Source organism: Narcine bancroftii, chromosome 4, assembly GCF_036971445.1.
Source record: "Narcine bancroftii isolate sNarBan1 chromosome 4, sNarBan1.hap1, whole genome shotgun sequence".
Classification (NCBI taxonomy): Eukaryota; Metazoa; Chordata; class Chondrichthyes; order Torpediniformes; family Narcinidae; genus Narcine; species Narcine bancroftii.
Window position 1 is genome coordinate 280348811 of NC_091472.1, and position 21602 is coordinate 280370412.

Below are 21602 nucleotides of genomic sequence, written 5' to 3' on the forward strand. Positions count from 1 at the left end.
ACTGACACAAAATATTTGTTTAATGCCTCGGCCATTTCCTCATTTTTTGCTACCAGTTTTCCTTTCTCATCCTCCAAGGGTCCTATGTTAACTCTGGCCACCCTCTTCCATTTTATATATTTATAAAATTTTTTGCTTTCTGTTTTTATATTTTGTGCCAATTTACTTTCATAATCCTTTTTCCCATTTCTTATTACCCGCTTTGTAACACCTTGTTGTCTCTTAAAGTTTTCCCAATCTTCCAGTTTCCCACTGCTCTCTGCAGCTTTGTACACCTGCGCCTTCAATTTTATACTCTCCTTTATTTCCTTTGTTAACCACGGTTGATTTTTCCCTCCCTTGCTGCCCTTTTTCCTGACCGGAATATATTTTTGTTGAGCATTACAAAATATTTCTTTGAAAATCTTCCACTGTTCCTCATCTGTTTCATCAATTAGCCTGTGCTCCCAGTCCACTCTGCCCAATTCCTCCCTCATCTTATGGTAGTCACCCCTGTTTAAGCATAATATATTAGTTTTAGATCTAACTATTTCCCCTTCCATCTGAATGAGAAATTCAATCATACTATGATGGTCTCTGACTATTACATCATTTACTCTACCTATCTCATTGCACGACACTAGATCCAGGAGAGCATTTTCTCTTGTGGGTTCCTTAACATGCTGCTCAAGAAAGCTATCGCAGATGCATTCTATGAAGTCCTCTTCCAGAATCCCACGACCAACTTGATTTTTCCAATTTATGTGGAAGTTAAAGTCCTCCATGACAACTGCTGTATCATTATTATATGCCTCACTTATCTCTCTATTTATTGCCTGTGCCACTAAACTATTGTTATATGGTGGGCGATAGATAACACCCACCAATAATTTTTTCCCTTTGTTATTTTTTATCTCTACCCAAATGGACTCAACATTATGCTCTTTAGATCTTATATCATTCCTCACTACTACCTGGAGCTCATCTTTGATTAAGAGTGCAACTCCACCTCCCTTACCATCCTGTCTATCTCTTTGCACCACCTGATACCCTTGAAAGTTTAATTCCCATTTAGGGTCACCTTATAGCCATGTTTCCGTGATGGTTACCAAATCATAGGCATGGGTACCGATTTGCGCCTCAAGTTCACTAACCTTATTTCTAATACTGCAGGCATTCAGATAAACTGCCCTTTGTCCTTTTAATATCTAGTGACTTCTGTAACCTTTTCTTTTGATTTTTCTGCCCACTATTTTTCTTTGTAATTTTCTTAACACTATCATTGACCCGAAAACTCACTGCACCATCTGATTTTTTACTTTCTCCTCCCAACATTACTTTTCCTGGCCATTACTTTATCTTCCCTACCCTTTTTCCTATCACTCTGGTTCCCATACCCCTGCCAAATTAATTCAAACCTTGCCCCACTGCTGTACCAAACATACTTGCCAAAATGTTGACACCTTTTGGCTTTAGGTGCAACCCGTCCCTCTTGTAAAGATCATGCCTTCCCCAAAAGAGATCCCAATGATGCAAGAAGCCAAATCCTTGCCTTGTACACCAGCACCTCAGCCATACGTTCATTTTCCTTATCCTTACATTCTTTTCATCACTTGCATTTGGAACAGGTTGTAATCCCGAGATCACCACCCTAGCGTTCCTGTCTTTCAGCTTTCGTCCCAGCTCACTGTAATCACTTTTCATTACCTCCTCCCTTTTCTTGTCAATGTCGTTTGTACCCACATGTACCAAGACATCAGGCTGCTCTCCCTCTCCTCTCAGAATATTTTGGACCCGATTTGTGATATCTCGTACCCTTGCACCAGAGAGGCAGCACTCCATGCGGGTATACTTATCTGGCTCACATAACCTCCTGTCCGTACCCCTGACAATGGAGTCCCCAATAACTACTGCATTTCTCCTTTTCCTTTTCTTTTGCACCACTCTGCCAGGGTCATTGCCATTGACCTGGTGCCCGTGGCCATCTTCTGTCCGGTCATCTCCCTCAACAGAATCCAACACAACATAACTGTTGCTGAGTGGGATGGTCACTGGTATGCTCTCCGTTTTTCTTGCTTTTTTCTTTTCCCCCACTGACGGTTTCCCACTTACCTGACACGGGTTCTGGAGTATTTATCGCCCTGAAAGTTGAGTCGATTAACTCATAACTCTCCCTTACAAGCCGCAGGTCATCAATCTGCAACTCCATATCCCTAATTCGCTCCCTTAGTAACTGCATCTCAGTACACCTGGTGCAGATGTGGCCATTTTGGAGGGTAGAACACTAACCATATCGGCATGACTCTGAATATGAAGGCAAATAACTCAGCTTACCTTTTCTCCTTGCCTGCTTTCGCTGAAGCCTGATAAGCCAAAGCCAGGAAGTTTCACTCCTTCACTGCTCCACTCACTCACTGAGCCACTCCTCGCTGGCCACTCCCTCCCCTTTCACTCCTTTTATTGGCCCCTTGACCAATTAACCCTGTCACCTTCAGCAAGCTCCTCCTCCTCTGATTCACAGCCCGACTCTCTCCAAGCTCTTCTGACTCCCAGCCGAACCAAGTCATGTCAGAAAACTGGGAAGATTTACCAGAGCCATCTGGGCTCTGATGATCAGAGCTTGGGTTAACTGAGATGAATTGCACAACAGAAACCTGTGCACGATGGAGTTTTAAGTGGAACAGCCTGTGATAGTACAGATCTATCACCAATGTACATAGTGTATATAGTTACTGTATCTAGACTGTGCTTACAGCGATTGGCTGAGAGCTAAGCCACACCTATTGTCTGGGCCTTAAAGGGTTGTGTCCCTAGCCAGGTCGGATCATTCCGGACTGGTCGGCCACCTGTGAAGAGCTCCGGTCTTTTGCTAATAAAATTGTAGAGCTCGTCGAAAGAACCAAAGCCTTGGTTTGGATCAACAAGTCTTTGGTTCTTTCGACGAGCTCTACACAGCCATTGCATAGGGGCAATCCCACTCTCTCAGCATAAGAGACCTTGATCCAGTGGCACAGACAACCATTATGGCTGGAGACCTCTCTTGCTGCAGTGGATGACCAGGATGTCTAAGTGTCTTGTTATGCTTGTAGTGCTTCACAATGCCTGCTGGGCCTGCTTTCTTGACCATTGGACCATTAATTGGTCTCTCCCGCTCAATCTGCCAGGGACAGACTTCACATGCTGGGATAGACAGATCCCCTACCTCACCAAGGGTTGAAGACCCGTCAGTTTAGCCTGTCTGCCGAGATGATTTACCAGAGTGAGGCCGCTGCACGTGCTTCAACTACTTGGAGCCACGAGTGAGAGCTGAGCATCAGATGGATGAACTGCCCAAAAAGAGCATGGCAAGCTCCCCCCTCCCCCACCAGAGGTGCTACCCTTCCCGAGACACCCATCTAATAGGAGGTGAAAGGGTAACCGTTCACCCTCTTGCTATCAATCTACCTTTGCTTTAAGAATATTTAAAGCAAGTTCCAAAGATTCAATCCTTGGAGAGAAAATACTTTGATCCATCTCTCCCATTTTGGTTGGCTTTTTATTTTTTTTTAAACCATTCCTTTGTTTAGCTTTTTTTTGTCTTCCCTAATCATATGCTGTACATGCATATATGCATTTTTCAAATTGGACACAGAGATCCCTGTTGTTCCCCACCCAAATTTACTCTTCCCATGCTTCCCTTCTGTACTCTGAATTGTTTGACCATTTGGCTGCACAGTTGGCGTAGCAGTTAGCTTGTGCAGGTTGGACCAGACAGATGGGCTAGACATGCCAACCAGTTGCAACCAACCAAATGTAACCTTGTTGAAACACCTGAGAACTCAGCTGGGATGCTCTGTTGGAGACATTTAAACTGCAAAAACCAGTGACCAACCAAGTACAACCATCACAAGAAAACAAGATTTTACCCGCTGCACCACGGAAACCTGTAAGTACTTCACAAAGAGTTTGTAAACAAGTAAAGCCCTTCCAAGTGAATCCAAGTCTCTACTCGTATGGGTAAAACAGCCCTAATGTGGGAGGTGCTAGGAAGCCCTGATCAGTGACCCACAGTTGCCAGGAGTGGGTTTTACCAATGGAGCCATCAATCAACTGAATGGCTCACAAGACTGTCTTGTTCCTTGAAGTCAAGCTTGTGTAAATTTCAATAAATAGCTCACTCCATTTTTTGGAAAAAAAGTAAAGAGAGTTCGCGTCTGGTTTGGTGAAACTCTGTGTTTGTCATTAATTCTCTGAGTAAACGCAAACTGAGTTAGATTTCTCAGCTACGCATGCAGCCCAAACGTTTTGGGCACAGTTACAACACACCAATCAGGACTTGGGTTTGAATCCCAAGCTGTCTGTATGGAGTTTGTATGTTCTCCCCGTGTCTGCGTGGATTTTCTATCAGGTTTCCTCCCAACATTCAAAACATATCAGAGAGTAGGTTAATTGGGTGTAAATTGAGCAGCATGGATTCGGCCAAAATGGCCTGTTACTGTGCTATAAGTAAGTATGTCTATATAAATGATACGTGTTGAAGTTACATTAACTACTCGATCTATCTATTGGTTGCAGCAGCATTCAAAGTCCATTGTACAAAGAATTAGCAGAATTTTGAAGGATAAGCCTTTGGTCTGATTATACTCCTTGAAATGAAGGTTTGTGAAGTGTCAAAACCAGACCTCAAATATGATAACCCAGGAGGAGTCACGTGATGGAGTAGTGGCCGGACGGTGAACTCCAGCCCTCTCCAGAAAAGTCGGGAAAAACAAGAGAAAATACAAAGGCACAGAAATACAAGTTAAAGAAAAGTGAGTATAAAGGAGGAAAGAAGATGGAGACAAAAGGAGAAAAATCAAAATCAACGGAAAGAAGAGAGGAAGAGAAGACAACGGAGGAAAAAGGTGAAGGCCTTACCTGTCCGAAGAGGCCCGCTGTGGAGAGAAGACCCCACTACCTCAGGTCGGTAGAAAAAGAACTACAACAATGGCTCACAGAACCGAGTAAAAGTGCGCAACCGCGAATGCCGACGGGAGGGGGGACCAGCTGGGGAGTCGATCTCCACAGCCGGCAACGACAGCTGCAGAACACCTGCAGCAAGAAGAGACCACAGAAGACAATGGAAACAAGAAAGAAGAGGAGGAAAGGGCAGCAAAGAAACAACAGATGGCCAACCTAGAGGAAGAAGAAGAGGAAGAATACAGTGAAATAGATAAAGGGAAAGGCAAGGTAAAGGATATACTTGCTCTTGTTAGAGGATACATGGAGTCATTTAAAGAATGGCAAACACAGGAATTCAATGATTTAAGAAGAAGAATAAACAACACAGAAGAGAAAATAAATAAAATGGATATGACCTTAACAGAAATGGGGAAAAAAATGGACAAGATGGAAGAACGGGCAATAGCAGCAGAAATGGAGGTAGAAGACTTAAAAAAGAAATTGGAGGAATCTAATAAAAAAACTAAAGAGACACAAGAATTACTAGCCCAAAAAATAGATATAATGGAAAATTATAACAGAAGAAATAACATAAAGATAGTGGGCCTTAAGGAAGACGAAGAAGGCAAGAATATGAGGGAGTTTATAAAAGAATGGATCCCTAAGGCCCTAGGATGTCCAGAACTACAGCAAGAAATGGAAATAGAAAGGGCACATAGTGCATTGGCCCCTAAACCACAACCACAACAAAAACCAAGATCTATTGTAGTAAAATTCCTAAGATATACTACAAGAGAAAAGGTACTGGAGAAGACAATGGAAAAAGTAAGAGAGGGCAACAAACCACTGGAGTATAAAGGGCAAAAAATCTTCATTTATCCAGATATAAGCTTTGAACTCCTAAAGAAGAGAAAAGAGTTCAATACAGCAAAAGCGATTTTATGGAAGAAAGGATATAAATTTACACTGAAGCATCCTGCGGTATTGAAAATATTTATTCCAGGACAACAAAACAGACTATTCTCGGATCCAGAAGAAGCACGAAAATTTGCAGAACAATTACAAAAATAGACTGAGGGATGAAGACGGGTAATGAGAGCAAAAATGATCACGATTGATATGTATGTGGGTAAAGACAAAAATAGACTGAGGGATGAAGACGGGTAAGGAGGGTAAAAATGACCACGATTGATATGTATGCGGGTAAAGAGGTATAAGAGTGAATAGAGACAATGGGCATATGTGAAAGTATCTGTAATTAGAGGAAAACATAGAGAGTATAGACAAGAATTAATAAGGGAAGGTAATGGAATAGAGAGAATAAGGAGGGAATTAAAAGAGTGACCTTTGTGACATATAAAAAGCGAAATCTTTTCTGGGGGGGGCTGGGTGGGGGAAAAGAGCGGTCACTGCAAAATCAGTTGACGCTTGCGAGTGGATTCGCAAATCCAAATGGAGAGGGGAGATGTGGTTGTCCGACAAGGGATAAAGGGCAACTCAGGAGGGGAAGGGGAGATTGGGGATAAAGAAGATAGAAATAGGAGAATAAGGAAAATGTTGGATGTTGTAGGAATGTTGTCTGGTAAAGAGTTGAAAATAAGAAAACAGAAATGGAAAAGGAGGAAAGGTAATGATGGAAAAACGGAAAGAGAAGATAAACAAAATATGAAATGGCTACGCTGAACTATATGACTCTAAATATTAATGGAATACATAACCAAATTAAAAGGAAGAAACTACTAAATTTACTGAAAAAGGAAAAAATAGATATAGCATTTGTCCAAGAAACACACTTAACTGAATTGGAGCACAAGAAATTAAAGAGAGATTGGGTAGGACATGTAACAGCAGCATCGTATAATTCAAAAGCAAGAGGAGTGGCTATATTAATTAGCAAAAATGTGCCATTTAAAATAGAAGAGGAAATAATAGATCCAGCAGGGAGATATGTTATGATAAAATGTCAGATATATTCAGAGCTTTGGAATCTACTTAATATATATTCACCTAACGAAGAAGATCAAAAGTTTATGCAAGATATCTTTTTGAAGGTAGCTAATACGCAAGGGAACATACTAATAGGAGGGGATTTCAATCTGAATTTGGATCCAAATATGGATAAAACGGGGAAAAAAATTAACAGGAAGAACAAAGTAACCAAATTTATAATTAAATCAATGCAAGAAATGAAACTTGTGGACATATGGAGGAAACAAAACCCAAAAGAAAAGGAATACTCATACTACTCGACTAGACATAAAACATACTCAAGGATAGACCTATTCCTGTTATCAGCCCACATTCAAGGGAGAGTTAGAAAAACGGAATATAAAGCTAGACTATTATCGGACCACTCACCCCTGTTATTGGCAATAGAGCTAGAGGACATCCCTCCAAGAATGTATAGATGGAGATTAAACCCCATGCTACTTAAAAGACAGGATTTTAGAGAATTTATTGAAAAACAATTAAAAATGTACTTTGAAGTAAATACGGAATCAGTGGAAGATAAGTTTATACTATGGGACGCAATGAAAGCATTCATTAGAGGGCAAATAATAAGTTATGCAACCAAGATGAAGAAGGACTATAATCAGGAAACAGAGCAGTTGGAAAGGGAAATAATAAACATAGAAAAAAAATTAGCAATAAAGGAAGATACAACCAAAAGAAGAGAATTGGCGGATAAAAAAATAAAATATGAAACATTACAAACATATAAGGTGGAGAAGAATATAATGAAGACAAAACAGAAATATTATGAACTAGGTGAAAAAACACACAAAATCTTAGCATGGCAGCTTAAGACAGAGCAAACTAAGAAAATGGTATTGGCAACAAGGAAAAAAGACAAACAAATTACATATAATCCAAAAGAAATTAAGGAAAACTTCAGAGAATTCTATGAACAATTATACCGAACCGAAAACGAAGGGAAAGAAGGGAAAATAGATGAATTTTTGACTAAAATTGAACTACCAAAACTACAAATAGAGGAACAAAATAAATTAACAGAACCATTTGGAACAGTAGAAATACAAGAGATAATAAAAAATTTACCAAATAATAAGACACCAGGAGAGGATGGACTCCCAATAGAATTCTACAAAACATTTAAAGACCTAATAATACCGCCCCTCCTGGATGTAATCAACCAGATTGATGAGACACAAAACTTACCAGATTCATGTAAAACAGCAATAATTACAGTGATACTAAAACAAGGGAAAGATCCACTCTCACCAGCGTCATATAGACCAATATCTCTGCTAAACACAGATTATAAGATAATAGCTAAACTATTAGCGAACAGATTAGCAGAACAGGTACCGAAAATGGTAAATTTAGACCAAACTGGATTTATCAAAAAAAGACGCACAACAGACAATATTTGTAAATTTATTAACTTAATTCATGCAGTAGAAGGAAATAAAGCACCGGCAGTAGCAGTTGCTTTAGACGCAAAGAAGGCCTTCGACAGAGTAGAATGGAATTACTTGTTCAAAGTATTGCAAAAATTCAGTTTACCGGAGAAGTTTGTTAATTGGATTAAAGCATTATATGAGGGACCGTTAGCGAAAGTGACAGTAAATGGACATGTATCAAAGCAATTTAACTTAAGCAGGTCAACGCGGCAGGGATGCCCACTATCACCATTATTGTTTGCGCTAGCTATAGAACCACTAGCAGAATCGATAAGAAGAGATAATAATATAAAAGGAATAAAAATAAAAGACAGGGAATATAAAATCAGTCTGTTTGCGGATGATGTGATAGTGTACTTAACAGAACCAGAACTATCAATAAAAGAACTATATAAGAAATTGAAGGAATATGGAGAAGTGTCGGGATACAAGATAAACGTAAATAAAAGTGAAGCAATGCCTATGAATAACGCGGATTTCTCAAAATTTAAGGAGGAATCCCCATTCAGATGGCAAACGCAGGCAATAAGATACCTAGGTGTGCAAATAAACAAAAATCTAGGCCAATTATATAAACTCAATTACAATCCACTAATGAAAAAATTACAGGACGATTTAGAGCATTGGAAAGAGCTACCACTAACACTGATAGGAAGGATAAACTGTATTAAAATGAACATTTTTCCAAGGATACTATACTTATTTCAGGCATTGCCAATACAACTGACAGAAAAATTCTTCAAAGAGTTAAAGAAAATAATAAGGAGATTTTTATGGAGAGGGGGGAAACCGAGGATAGCACTAGATAAATTAACAGAATGGTATAAACAAGGAGGCTTACAATTGCCAAACTTCAAAAATTATTATAGAGCCGCACAATTAAGGTACCTATCAGATTTTTATCAAACAAGGGAAAAACCAGACTGGACGAGACTAGAATTAGATAAAATAGGGGAAAAGATACCTGAACACATATTATATAAATGGGACGAAAAATTGGTACAACATAGAACTTCTCCAGTATTACACCATCTCCTCAATATATGGAAGAAGATTCATGTAGAAAGAAATAAAATAAATTACCAAATACCAAAACTAATATTGACGCAAAATAAGCTACTCCCTTTTACAATAGACAACCTTGCCTTTAGAAAATGGGAAAAAAAAGGGATTAAAAGAATAGAAAATTGTTTTTCAGGAAGTAGATTCTTATCCTTTGAACAAATGAGAGATAAGTACAATATAACTGGAGATACAGCGCTGGCATATTACCAACTGAGATCCTACTTGAAAGATAAATTAGGAAGCAACTTGAGTTTACCAGAGGGAAGTAACCTTGAATATGTGATTACAGATACAATGTTAATCAAAAGATTTATAAAAAATATGTATATTAAACTGCAAGAAAAGGAAAATGAGGAAACAAATGGTAAAACTAAACAAAAATGGGAACAAGATTTAAATATAAAGATAAAAAAGGAAACATGGGAGAAGTTATGCTCTGGAACGATGAGAAATACAATAAATACGAGGCTGCGTATGATACAATATAATTGGTTACACAGACTATACATTACACCGCAAAAGTTAAATAAATGGGACCCAACAGTATCTGATAGATGTTTTCGATGTAAAAAAGAAAGGGGAACAACAATTCATGCAATCTGGACATGTGAGAGAGTAGAAAAATTTTGGGATGATCTCAATCAGATATTAAATAAAATAACAGAAAACAATATACCAAAGAATCCAGAGATCTTTCTCCTAAGTAACATAAAAAATAAAGAATTGGGAATTGACTTGGAAGATGCACAAAAAAGATTTGTCAAGATAGCCCTAGCCGTAGCAAAAAAATGTATTATGTCAACCTGGAAATTGGAAGATAATTTGAAAATACAACAATGGTATATAGAAATGAATAAATGTATTCCATTAGAAAAAATAACATATAGTTTAAGAAATAATATTGAAATATTCGAACAAGTATGGGAGCCTTACATTAAATACAATAGCGAAAACCTACCGGGAACAAACATTACCTAAGTTGATGGAAGGAGAAGAAAAGAAAAGAATGGACTCAGTAGAATTTCTGGTGTATTTTTGTTGAATGACAACATTGTCTAACTGAATTAATGCAACCTAGATTGTATACCTAAAATGGATGAGAGGGGGGGGGGTGGGGGGGTGGCTTGGGAGGAGGGAGGGGGGAGGGAGAAAAAGTCACTGTAAATGTGTGGAAAAGAAAAAGTGTATATCATGGCTATTGTGATTTATGGTGTGAAAAATAAAAAATTAAAAAAAAAAAAAAAAATATGATAACCCAGAGGAAATGAGCAAGATTGCAGTCTTTGGAAAGCTGGAGCAGCACACAAAATAGAGGGAGATTTGTCATTCAGTCAGTATCCATGGAAGGACATAGTCAATGTTTCAGGCTGTAACCCATCATCAGGAATAACAAGAAAAGGACATGAGCCTGAATAAAAGAATGGGAGAGGAGGAGGAGCGGTACTGGTTGGCAGGGGATAGGTGGGAGGGGAATATGAATATCATTTTTTTTTATTTTAGTAAGAATTTGTACCTCGTGTTGTAAAACCTGAATGTACCTCAGGTCATGTTTGTCAATATGTCATTTTGTTTTCTTTGCACTTTTAAATAAATCTTGATTCTTTATTCTCTCCTTATTTTCAGCTTCTGCGATTTGTAGGAGAATGGCGACAATTATCTGCTATGAAACAAAGAATAATTAGGAAGAGTGGCCACATTTTTCACAGTCCTGTTCTTGAACTGGAAACTATCATGAAAGACCAACACAAACAAAGTTGCACAAAAAGGTAAGGGCTCAATGGAATGGTTGTAATATGTGAGTTATAAATTATTTGATTCTGCCTCTGCCATATCCTTGTGCAGTGCTGTTCTTTTTATCCACGCTGTATTTTGTTGCACATTCTGTGTGAGATTAATTCAAATGTTAGACCTTCGACTAGCTTCTTTCACAAGGATTTATCCAGCAACAAGAATGTGCTCTTCATCTGCTTCAAAAATAATACATTTTTCATCTTTTTGGTTAAAAGAAATTATAAATACAAATGGGGACAAAAGTCGACACACTGCATGCAGACCAGTTTGTTAATATGTTTGCATTTGTTATTTAATTTCTTTTCTACTTACTTTGCAATGATAAAAATGATTTGATAATGATATATTCATTTCATTTAGATATATTACAAAAGAAGATGTCGCCCTGCAGTCTCTGAGTAAGACACGCAGAGAAGGAGGAAGTCTAAGAATCATAGCAAGAGAAACAACATTGCATGTCAAAAATAACATCAAATCTTCCAATCAGAAAACTGAGGAAAATGTACCTAAGTATGTTTCAATGGTTATCTGTTTAGTAGATAATGGCATCACCATCACAGTGCAAGCAAAACAAAACAAACTCTATTCAGATTTGTTATTTCTAATGAAGTAATTAATATGGTTGTGTAGCGAGGTCACTACGGCTACAGCAAGGTTATAGCTCTCAGTTATAGCCTTAAGGCTGTAGCTCAAATCCGCAGGAGAAGAAAGACACACACACCAGGAGAGTGTATTCGACTGAGTTTATTCAGTGACAGCTCTGCCTTTTATAGTCAGCTTGGCCACGTCACCACCGGGGCGTGGCTTGAGCTGGCTGGCTGCCATTTGGTTACTTCAGATGCCCGGGCCCTGATTAGGCCCTCTGTGATCCACCGACAGAAATTAGCCAGTTTCACCGCTCAGCCGGCGGCCTATGGAAACGGGTATTTCAGCCTGCACGATGCTTTGCCGGTCGCCGCGTTTGAAGGGCATTTCTTTTGTTGGCCGCGGACCCACCACCCCCCAAAACCGACAATCTGGGCACTATTTTTAGGTCAAAGTCCAAATAGGCTGGTTTTAACCAGTCAAGTATGAAAGTCTCTTCCCTGCCGCCAATGTCCAAAACACAGGTGGAGCTGTTGTGTCTGAGGACATGGTTTGGCCCCTCGTAAGGCCATTGCAGTGGTGGCCGGTGACTCCCACACCGAACAAACACATATTTACAGTCAGTAAAGTTCTTTGGGATGTAAGTACAGGGTTAGCCATGGGATCTAGGTTTAGCAAGGGCCAGGGTGCCTAGGCACTCATGTAGTTGGGACAATGGTCCTCAGAGCCCATCACACATTCACCTGGTATAACCAGGGGTGTGCCATAGACTAACTCGACAAAGGATACCTCGAGGTCCTCCTTGGGTGCAATGTGGATGCCTAACAGGACCCAAGGGAGTTCATCAGCCCAGTTAGATCCAGTAAGCCATGCCATTAAGGTGTCTATGGAACCTCTCCACTAACCCTTTGGGCTATGGGTGATACGCAGTGGTGTGGTGGAGTTACCTCCACAGGGCATGGGCTAAGGCAGTCCACAGACTGGAAGTGAATTGGGCCCCCGAAACACACTACCCAAATGTTGAGTAAAGCTTGTGCATATGCTTCTGCGGAAGCCTCTGATAGTGGCACTGCCTCTGGCCAGCTGGTCGACCATTGTGAGTAGGTCATGTGCGCCTCTGTATACGGGTCGGGGCCCCACAATGTCAATGTGCACGTGGTTGAAGCGGTGACGTGCTGGCTCGAATGTCTGTGGTGGAGCTTTGATACGAGTCTGGATTTTGGATGATTTGCACTGAGTACGTCCTGGCCCACAAGGCAACCTCTTTGTGGAGGTCATGGCAGACCTACCTGTTCACCACTATTTTGACTGTAGTCATGATGGCAGGGTGAGCCAAGTTGTGGAGCGAATCAAAAAACCCACCTCTTCCATGCAGGTGGAAGGAATGACAGGGTGAGGTTTACCCGTCAAGGTGTCGCAGAGCAGTGTGCGATTGGTGGGCGTGATCTGGATGTCCTCCAGTTCTAAGCCAGTGAGCATTGTCCAGTATGCCGGAATGTCAGGGTCTATTTACTACACATCAGCCACAGGCACGTAGTTGATGCCAAGTGTAGGGTCATGAACTGCCAAGATACCTGTATGGGATAGGGCATTGGCCACCACGTTGGATTTGCCAGCTATGTGTTCGACATCCGTTGTAAACTCTGAAATGGAGGGCTGACCATGGATCTGACTCTTTACTGAAGGTAAAGGTAAGAGGTTTGTGGTCCATGTAAATTTTGAACTTACTGCCCTCCAGGAAATAACAAAAGTGCCAAATTGCCAGGTATAAGGCCTCTATCAGAGGCACTGTACTTGAGCTCTTGTGGCCTGAGGTGTTTACTGAAAAAGGCCAGCGGTTGCCATTGTCCATTCACCAGTTGCTCAAGTACACTCCCAATCGCTGTACTGGAGGCACCTGTCATGAAGGCAGTTGGGGCATCTATCTGCAGGTGCACAAGGAGGGTGGCTTTGGCTAAGGCATTTTTGATCGACTGGAAGGCCTTGGTCACCTCCAAGGACTATTGTATGTTTTTACTAGGTCCTGCTATGAGAGGAAAGAGTGGGCTCATGATGCAGGCCACTGCAGGTATGAAGTTGCGATAAAAGTTGACCATTCCTGCAAATTCTTGTAGTCCTTTCACCGTCGATGGCATGGGGAAAGAGCTAAAAGCATCCACCTTAGCAAGTAATGGTCTGGCTCTGTGTTGGTCGGTGCAATGGCCCAGGAAGTCAATAGTCTCTTGGCCAAACTGGATCTTGGCCTGGTTGATGGTTAGGCCGAAATCGCTCAGCCTAGAGAATAATTGTTTTAAGTGGACGGCGTGCTCAGTGCGGGTGTGGCTGGCGATTAAAATGTCATCAAGGTAGATGAAGGCAAAATGCAGATCCCGGCCCACTGCATCCATCAGCCTCTGGAAAGTCTGAGCAGCGTTTTTTTAACCTGAAGGGCATGCGGAGAAATTCAAACAATCCAAAGGGGTTTTTGGAATGTCTTCGGGGTGTACCAGGATCTGGTGATACCCCCTGATGAGGTCCACCTTTGAGAATATCCATGCCACTTGCAGGTTAGCAGTGAAGCCTTGGATATGGGACATTTGTCCAGTAAGGTGGTATCGTTGAGGCGGCGGTACTTTCTGCATGGCCCACAACCACCTGCTGTCTTAGGGTCCATGTGGAAAGGGGAGGCCTAAGGACTATCAGACACAATGCCGTGTTCCTCCATCTTTTTGAACTTGTCCTTGGCTAGGTTGACTTTCTCGGGGGGGGGGGGGGTGATACTGCACCCTGACGTGGAGGGCTCTCTAACGATTTCGTGCTTCACCCCATGTTTGTGTTCTGCTGAGTGGAAGTGAGGTGTGTGGTGATGGAGGGGACATCTGCTTGGATCGAGGGAGTTTGTTGTTGGCAGTACTCATTGAGTGCAGGTGGGGGATGGTGAGTTCAGTACCCTTGAGTGAAAGTGACCGAAATGTCCGGGCGTGCACCAGCCAGCACCCTTTAATATCCACCAGGAGTGAGTTGGCCCACAGGAAATCTGCAACCGGTAATAGCTGTTGCACAGCCGCCACCGTAAACTTCAAGTGAACTATCTGTCCCCAAAGCATAGGGGAGTGGAGCGGGCGCCGAATGTTGGAGCCATTTGCCGCTTGGAGCTCCCTACCTACTTTGCCACATTGGACCTCCAGGCTGATCGGGGGAATGACGCTGTATTGTGCCCCAGTGCTCACCAAGAAACGTCAGCCTGACAGGCAGTCTTGAATCTGTAGCAGGCTATGCAGTTGGCCGATCATCATAGCCATTAATGACGGCCAACCTGATCATTTCCCTGGAATGCGCGGGGAGGCGTGGCGTCGACAGGCCTCTGAACCCCACCATCGGTGATAGAAACTGGTGGTGTGTGGCGTTTGGGTGGTGGGTCATCTTCCTAGCCAGGTGCTAATGATGCAGTGCTGTCACCTGCTCGAGCGAAGTGCAGGTGTCCCTCTTCACCACCCATAGCAGGTCTGCTTGGGCAGCCACCTTCCTGGGGACATCGAAGTCTTCCTCCGTGATCCGTGATGAGCAACTGGATGTCCTTGGGCAGCCTCTCCAGGAAGCTCTGCTGGAACAGCGGATAGGAGGTGTGCCCATCGTTGAGAGTGAGGATGTCGCTCCTGAGGGCAGAAGGGGCCCTGTCCCTCAAACCGTCAATATGCAACAGTCAGGCAGCGAACTCACGCTTTGAGAGCCTTTGATGGCCGCCTACCTTCCTTGTTCCAGGGGCTGCTGAAGGAAGTCAATGATCGAGGGTGTTGACCATGTAGTAGTAGCACACTATTGGCAGAGATCTGTCAAATGGCGAACTGCACCTTGGCTTGCTGGAACTTGTATGCTGTCTTAAGAATCTGCTTCAGTATGAATTGTCAAGTTTAAATATTGAGCAATGTCCACAGATAGCATGTTTGCTAAACTGACTTGAAAATAGATGATAGAGCAAGATTTGCAAACAGATTTACAAATAAGTTATAGCATTAACAATGTGGTGTGATATTTAACAGTCATGTAAAATTTGTGTTATATCTTCACTTTCAGTCACACAAATGGAAGTATTGTAAGTAAAATCTGCACGAATACCTCTCCATTGTCACTAACTAATGAAGAATCTGACATATCCCTAGAAATGGGCTATGTACAGGCTGTCAACAAAGATGGAAACCCACTTTGCCTTAGCTGTCAACAGCTAACAATCCAGGTCAGCAGTCACCATGAATCCACAGCTTGGGATACCCGATTTTGCTCTCATAAATGCCAGGAAGACTTTTTGATTCGTTCTAATCGAGGCTACATGAAATCAAAAGTCTTTGAAGCTGAGCGAGGAATCTGCCAGCAATGTGGACTGAATGCTCAGCAACTCTATCTTAATGTCCGAGATGCTGCAAAGACTCATCGAAAAGGACTGCTTGAAAATACCTGCCTATCACAGCTTCCACTAGATCAGGTGAGAGGAAAAGTTTAACATATATTACAACATCAATGGGAGTTGATTAGAAAAGTTGGAAGCATCGTGGTGGAATTTTTTTTAATTCATAAGTTTTGGCTTGTTTACACTTCTTGTTTTCATGGAGCCACGTCCATAAAGTATTTTAACCTTTTGCATCCCAGGTGCCTTCAACGGTTCGATAATGTGCAGCATCTTAATTTGTCATTTTAACATTATAACCAGACAACCAAACAAAACAATTATTTGTTTTAATTTTCTTTACCAGTCTTGCCTAAAAGATGCCTGTCATTAATGACATGAATCACAAATCACTCAGGAATCGTGCACGACAAGGAGAACACCGACGGGAGGGGGGACCAGCTGTGAGATGCCCGGCAGCAGGGCTCCCAGCTGGAAGATAAAGAAAGCAATGGGAAAGGGAGGGGTGAGAAAGAAAAAAGGAAGCAAGAGACACAACAAATAACCAGCCCAGAAGAAGGACCAACATCAAGAAACAATGGAAAAAAAACCAACAGAGACAAGCAGCTCAACAAGAAAGTCAGAAGAGACACAGATACAAGCGAGAAATAGAAGACAGAAACCCAAGAGCAGACACAGAAGAAGAACACCAAGCTCTGCACAGAGAAATAGGAGGTAAAATGAATGGACAGTACATAGATTAAAAAAAATTTCAAGAACAAATGAAAGCATTAAAAGAATGGTTGACACTAGAATTTAGTAAAATGAAAAGTACAGAAGAAAAAGTGAGTAGAATAGAGCTGGTTATAACAGATGTAGGGAAAGGATTAGAAAATGTGGAAGAATGTGTAATGGCAGTAGAAATGGAAGTGAATGATTTTTTTTAAAAATTGGAAGAAAGTGACAAAAAAGTTAAAGAAACATAGGAGTTGTTAGCTCAGAAGATAGAGGGCCTTAAGGAAGATGAAGAAGGCAAAGATATGAAAGAATTTATAAAAGAATGGATCCCAAAAGTCCTGGGAATGCCAAAAATGCAGGAAAGAATGGAAATAGAAAGGGCACACAGAACATTAGCCCTGAAACCACAGTCACAACAAAAACCAAGATCCATTTTAGTAAAATTTCTGAGATACACAAGAAAAAATATATTGGAGAAGGCAATGAATAAAATTAGAGAAGACAAAAAAACCACGGGAATACAAAGGTCAAAAAAAAATTTTCTACCCAGACACAAGTTTCGAGCTCCAAAAGAAGAGGAAGGAGTTTAACGCAGCAAAATCAATCCTATGGAAAAAAAAGGCTATAAATTTATGTTAAGATATCCAGCGGTGCTTAAAATAGTTATCCTGGGGCAGCTAAACAGACTGTTCTTGGATCCGGAGAAAGCACGAGATTTTGCAGAACGCCTACAAGACAGAAAGAGAGATGAAGAGATGTAACAAGAACAAAGAAGTAAAAATAATGTATAAGTAAGAACTAAAGGAGGGAGAAGGGGGAAAAAAGAGGAGGGGTTAAAAAAAATTAAGAAAAATAAGAAAAGAGGGGAAGCTTTGTTGTAATGTGAAGATAAAAGTCTTTTCTGGAGGGGGTTGGGTGGGAGAGAATAACAGACACTGCGAAATCAGTTGACACTTGCGAACGGGTTCGCAGTCCGAATGGAGAGGGGAGTTGTGGTTGCCCGGCAAGGGACGACTCAGAGAGGGGGGGGGGGCTCTTGGGATTAAGGGACTTTTAGATGTGGGAATGGTTGAAATATTTCATGTTTTAGAAGTGTTGTCATACACTGCATTCAAAAAAAAGAAAACAAAAATGGGGAAAAGGGGAAAAGTAGTGGAAATGAAATGTAAACAGAGTATGAGATGGCCATGTCGAACTATATGACTAAATATTAACGGAATACATAACCAAATCAAAAGGAAGAGGCTATTAAATTTACTGAAAAAAGAAAAAATAGATATAACATTCGTGCAGGAAACGCATCTAACTGAAGTGGAACATAATAAATTAAGGAGAGACTGGGTAGGGGACGTAACGGCAGCATCATATAACTCAAAAGCCAGAGGTGTAGCTATATTAATCAATGAAAATGTACTAATCAAGATAGAGGAGGAAATAATAGATCTAGCAGGGAGATATGTAATGTTAAAATGTCAGATATATTCAGAACTCTGGAATTTGGACAATATATATGCACCTAATGAAGAGGATCAAAAGTTTATGCAAGATATTTTTTTGAAGATTGTAGATACATGAGGGGGAGTCACGTGATGGAGTAGTGGCCGGACGGTGAACTCCAGCCCTCTCCAGAAAAGTCGGGAAAAACAAAGGAAAACACAAAGGCACAGAAATAAAAGTTACAGAAAAGTGAGTATAAAGGAGGAAAGAAGATGGCGACAAAAAAATAAAAATCGAAAGCAACGGTAAGAAGAGAGGAAGAGAAGACAAAGGAGGAAAAAGGTGAAGGCCTTACCTGTCCGAAGAGACCCGCTGCGGAGAGAGAAACCCGCTCCCTCAGGTCGGTAAATAATGGACTACAAAAATGGCTCGCTGAGCCGAGTAAAAGTGCGCATGCGCGCACGCGCGATTCCTCGCGCATGCGCGATGCGAATGAAAAAAAACACACCGACGGGAGGGGGGACCAGCTGGGGAGTCGATCTCCACAGCCGGCAACGACAGCTGCAGAACACCTGCAGCAAGAAGAGACCTCAGAAGACAATAGAAACAAGAAAGAAGAGAAGGAAAGGGCACTAAAGAAACAACAGATGGCCAACCCAGAGGAAGAGTACAGTGAAATAGAAGAAGAAAAGAAAGGCAAGATAAAGGATATACTTTCTCTTATTAAAGGATACATGGAGTCATTTAAAGAATGGCAAACACAGGAATTTAAGGATTTAAGAAAAAGAATAAACAACACAGAAGAGAAAATGAATAAAATGGAGATGACCTTAACAGAAATGGGAAAGAAAATGGACAAGATGGAAGAGCGGGCAGTAGCAGCAGAAATGGAGGTAGAAGACTTAAAAAAGAAATTGGAGGAATCTAATAAAAAAAACTAAAGAGACACAAGAACTACTAGCTCAAAAAATAGATACAATGGAAAATTATAACAGAAGAAATAACAAAGATAGTGGGCCTTAAGGAAGATGAAGAAGGCAAGAATATGAGGGAGTTTATAAAAGAGTGGATCCCTAAGACCCTAGGATGTCCAGAACTACAGCAAGAAATGGAAATAGAAAGGGCACATAGAGTATTGGCCTCTAAACCACAACCACAACAAAAACCAAGATCTATTGTAGTAAAATTCCTAAGATATACTACAAGAGAAAAGGTACTGGAGAAGACAATGGAAAAAGTAAGAGAGGGCAACAAACCACTGGAGTATAAAGGGCAAAAAATCTTCATTTATCCAGATATAAGTTTTGAACTCCTAAAGAAGAGAAAAGAGTTCAATACAGCAAAGGCGATTTTATGGAAGAAAGGGTATAAATTTATACTAAAGCATCCAGCGGTATTGAAAATATTTATTCCAGGACAACAAAACAGACTATTCTCGGATCCAGAAGAAGCACGAAAATTTGCAGAACAATTACAAAAATAGACTGAGGGAGGAAGACGGGTAATGAGAGTTAAAATGATCACGATTGAAATGTATGTGGGTAAAGACAAAAATAGACTGAGGGATGAAGACGGGTAATGAGAGTAAAAATGATCACGATTGATATGTATGCGGGTAAAGAGGTATAAGAGTGAATAGAGACAATCTGCATACGTGAATGTATCTGTACTTAGAGGAAAATATAGATAGTATAGACAAGAATTAATAAGGGAAGGTAATGGAATAGAGAGAATAAGGAGGGAATTAAAAGAGTGACCTTTGTGACATATGAAAAGTGAAATCTTTTCTGGGGGGGGCGGGGTGAGGGGAAATAGCGGTCACTGCAAAATCAGTTGATGCTTGCGAGTGGATTCGCAAATCCAAATGGAGAGGGGAGATGTGGTTGTCCGACAAGGGATAAAGGACAACTCAGGAGGGGAAGGGGAGATTGGGGATAAATAAGATAGAAATAGGAGAATAAGGAAAATGTTGGATGTTGTAGGAATGTTGTCTTATAAAGAGTTGGAAATAAGAAAACAGAAATGGAAAAGGAGGAAAGGTAATGATGGAAAAACGGAAAGAGAAGATAAACAAAATATAAAAGGGCTACGCTGAACTATATGACTTTAAATATTAATGGAATACATAACCAAATTAAAAGGAAGAAACTACTAAATTTAAATGAATAAATGTATTCCATTAGAAAAAATAACATATAGGTTAAGAAATAATATTGAAATATTCAAACAAGTATAGGAGCCTTACATTAAATACAATAGCGAAAACCTACTGGGGACAAACATTACCTAAGTTGATGGAAGGAGAAGGAAAGAAAAGAATGGACTCAGTAGAATTTCTGGTGTATTTTGGATATATGGAGGGGACAACACCCAAAGGAGAAGGAATACTCATATTATTCGAGTAGACATACTCAAGGATTGACCTGTTCCTGTTGTCAGCCCATATTCAAGGGAGAGTTAGGAAAACGGAATATAAAGCTAGATTGTTATCTGATCACTCACCCCTGTTATTAGCAATAGAACTGGAGGACATCCCACCAAGAAACATATAGATTGAGATTAAACTCCATGCTACTTAAAAGACAGGCTTTTAGAGAATTTATTGAACGCCAAATTAAAATGTACTTTGAAATAAATACAGAATCAGTGAAAGACAAATTTATATTATGGGATGCAGATAATAAGTTATCTAACTAAGATGAAAATGGACTACAATCGGGAAATAGAACAGCTGTAAAGGGAAATAGTACTAAAAAAGAACTAGCAACAAGGGAAGATAAAACAAAAAGAAGAGAATTGGCAGACAAAAAAAAATAGGAAACACTACAAACTTATAAGGTGGTGAAGAACATAATGAAAATAAAGTAGAAGTATTACGAGCAAGGAGAAAAAATGCACAAATACTAGTTTGGCAGCTTAAAACAGAACAAACTAAAAGAACGGTATTGGCGTCAAGGAAAAAGGACAAACAAATTACATATAACCCAACAGAGATCAATGAAAACATTAAGGAATTCTATTAGCAATTATACCGAACTGAGAACTAAGGGAAAGAAGACAAAATAGATGAGTTTTTAGCTAAAATTGAACTACCGAAATTGCAAGAAGAGGAGCAAAACAAATTGATAATACCATTTGAAATTGAGGAAATACAGGATATATTAAAAAAGCTACTGAACAATAAAACGCCTGGAGAAGATGGACTCCCAATAGAATTCTATAAAACATTTAAAGATTTATTAATTCCTCCTCTCCTGGAAGTAATGAACCAGATAGAAGAAACACAAAACTTGCCAGATTCA

General features: G+C 40.5%; 1 protein-coding gene across 5 annotated transcripts in view; it reads left to right on the forward strand.

Annotated features, from left to right (window-relative positions):
* The window catches only part of zranb3 (zinc finger, RAN-binding domain containing 3), a 133560-nt gene that overhangs the window by 99319 nt on the left and 12639 nt on the right, over positions 1 to 21602 (forward strand). For 4 of the 5 annotated variants that reach the window (XM_069935137.1, XM_069935138.1, XM_069935141.1 and 1 more), the window contains 3 exons: positions 11013 to 11155; positions 11541 to 11690; positions 15819 to 16224. In XM_069935137.1, the coding sequence (XP_069791238.1) occupies positions 11013 to 11155; positions 11541 to 11690; positions 15819 to 16224 (699 nt within the window). The remainder of the gene's footprint in view (positions 1 to 11012; positions 11156 to 11540; positions 11691 to 15818; positions 16225 to 21602) is intronic. The other variant, XM_069935142.1, reaches the window with a different exon arrangement.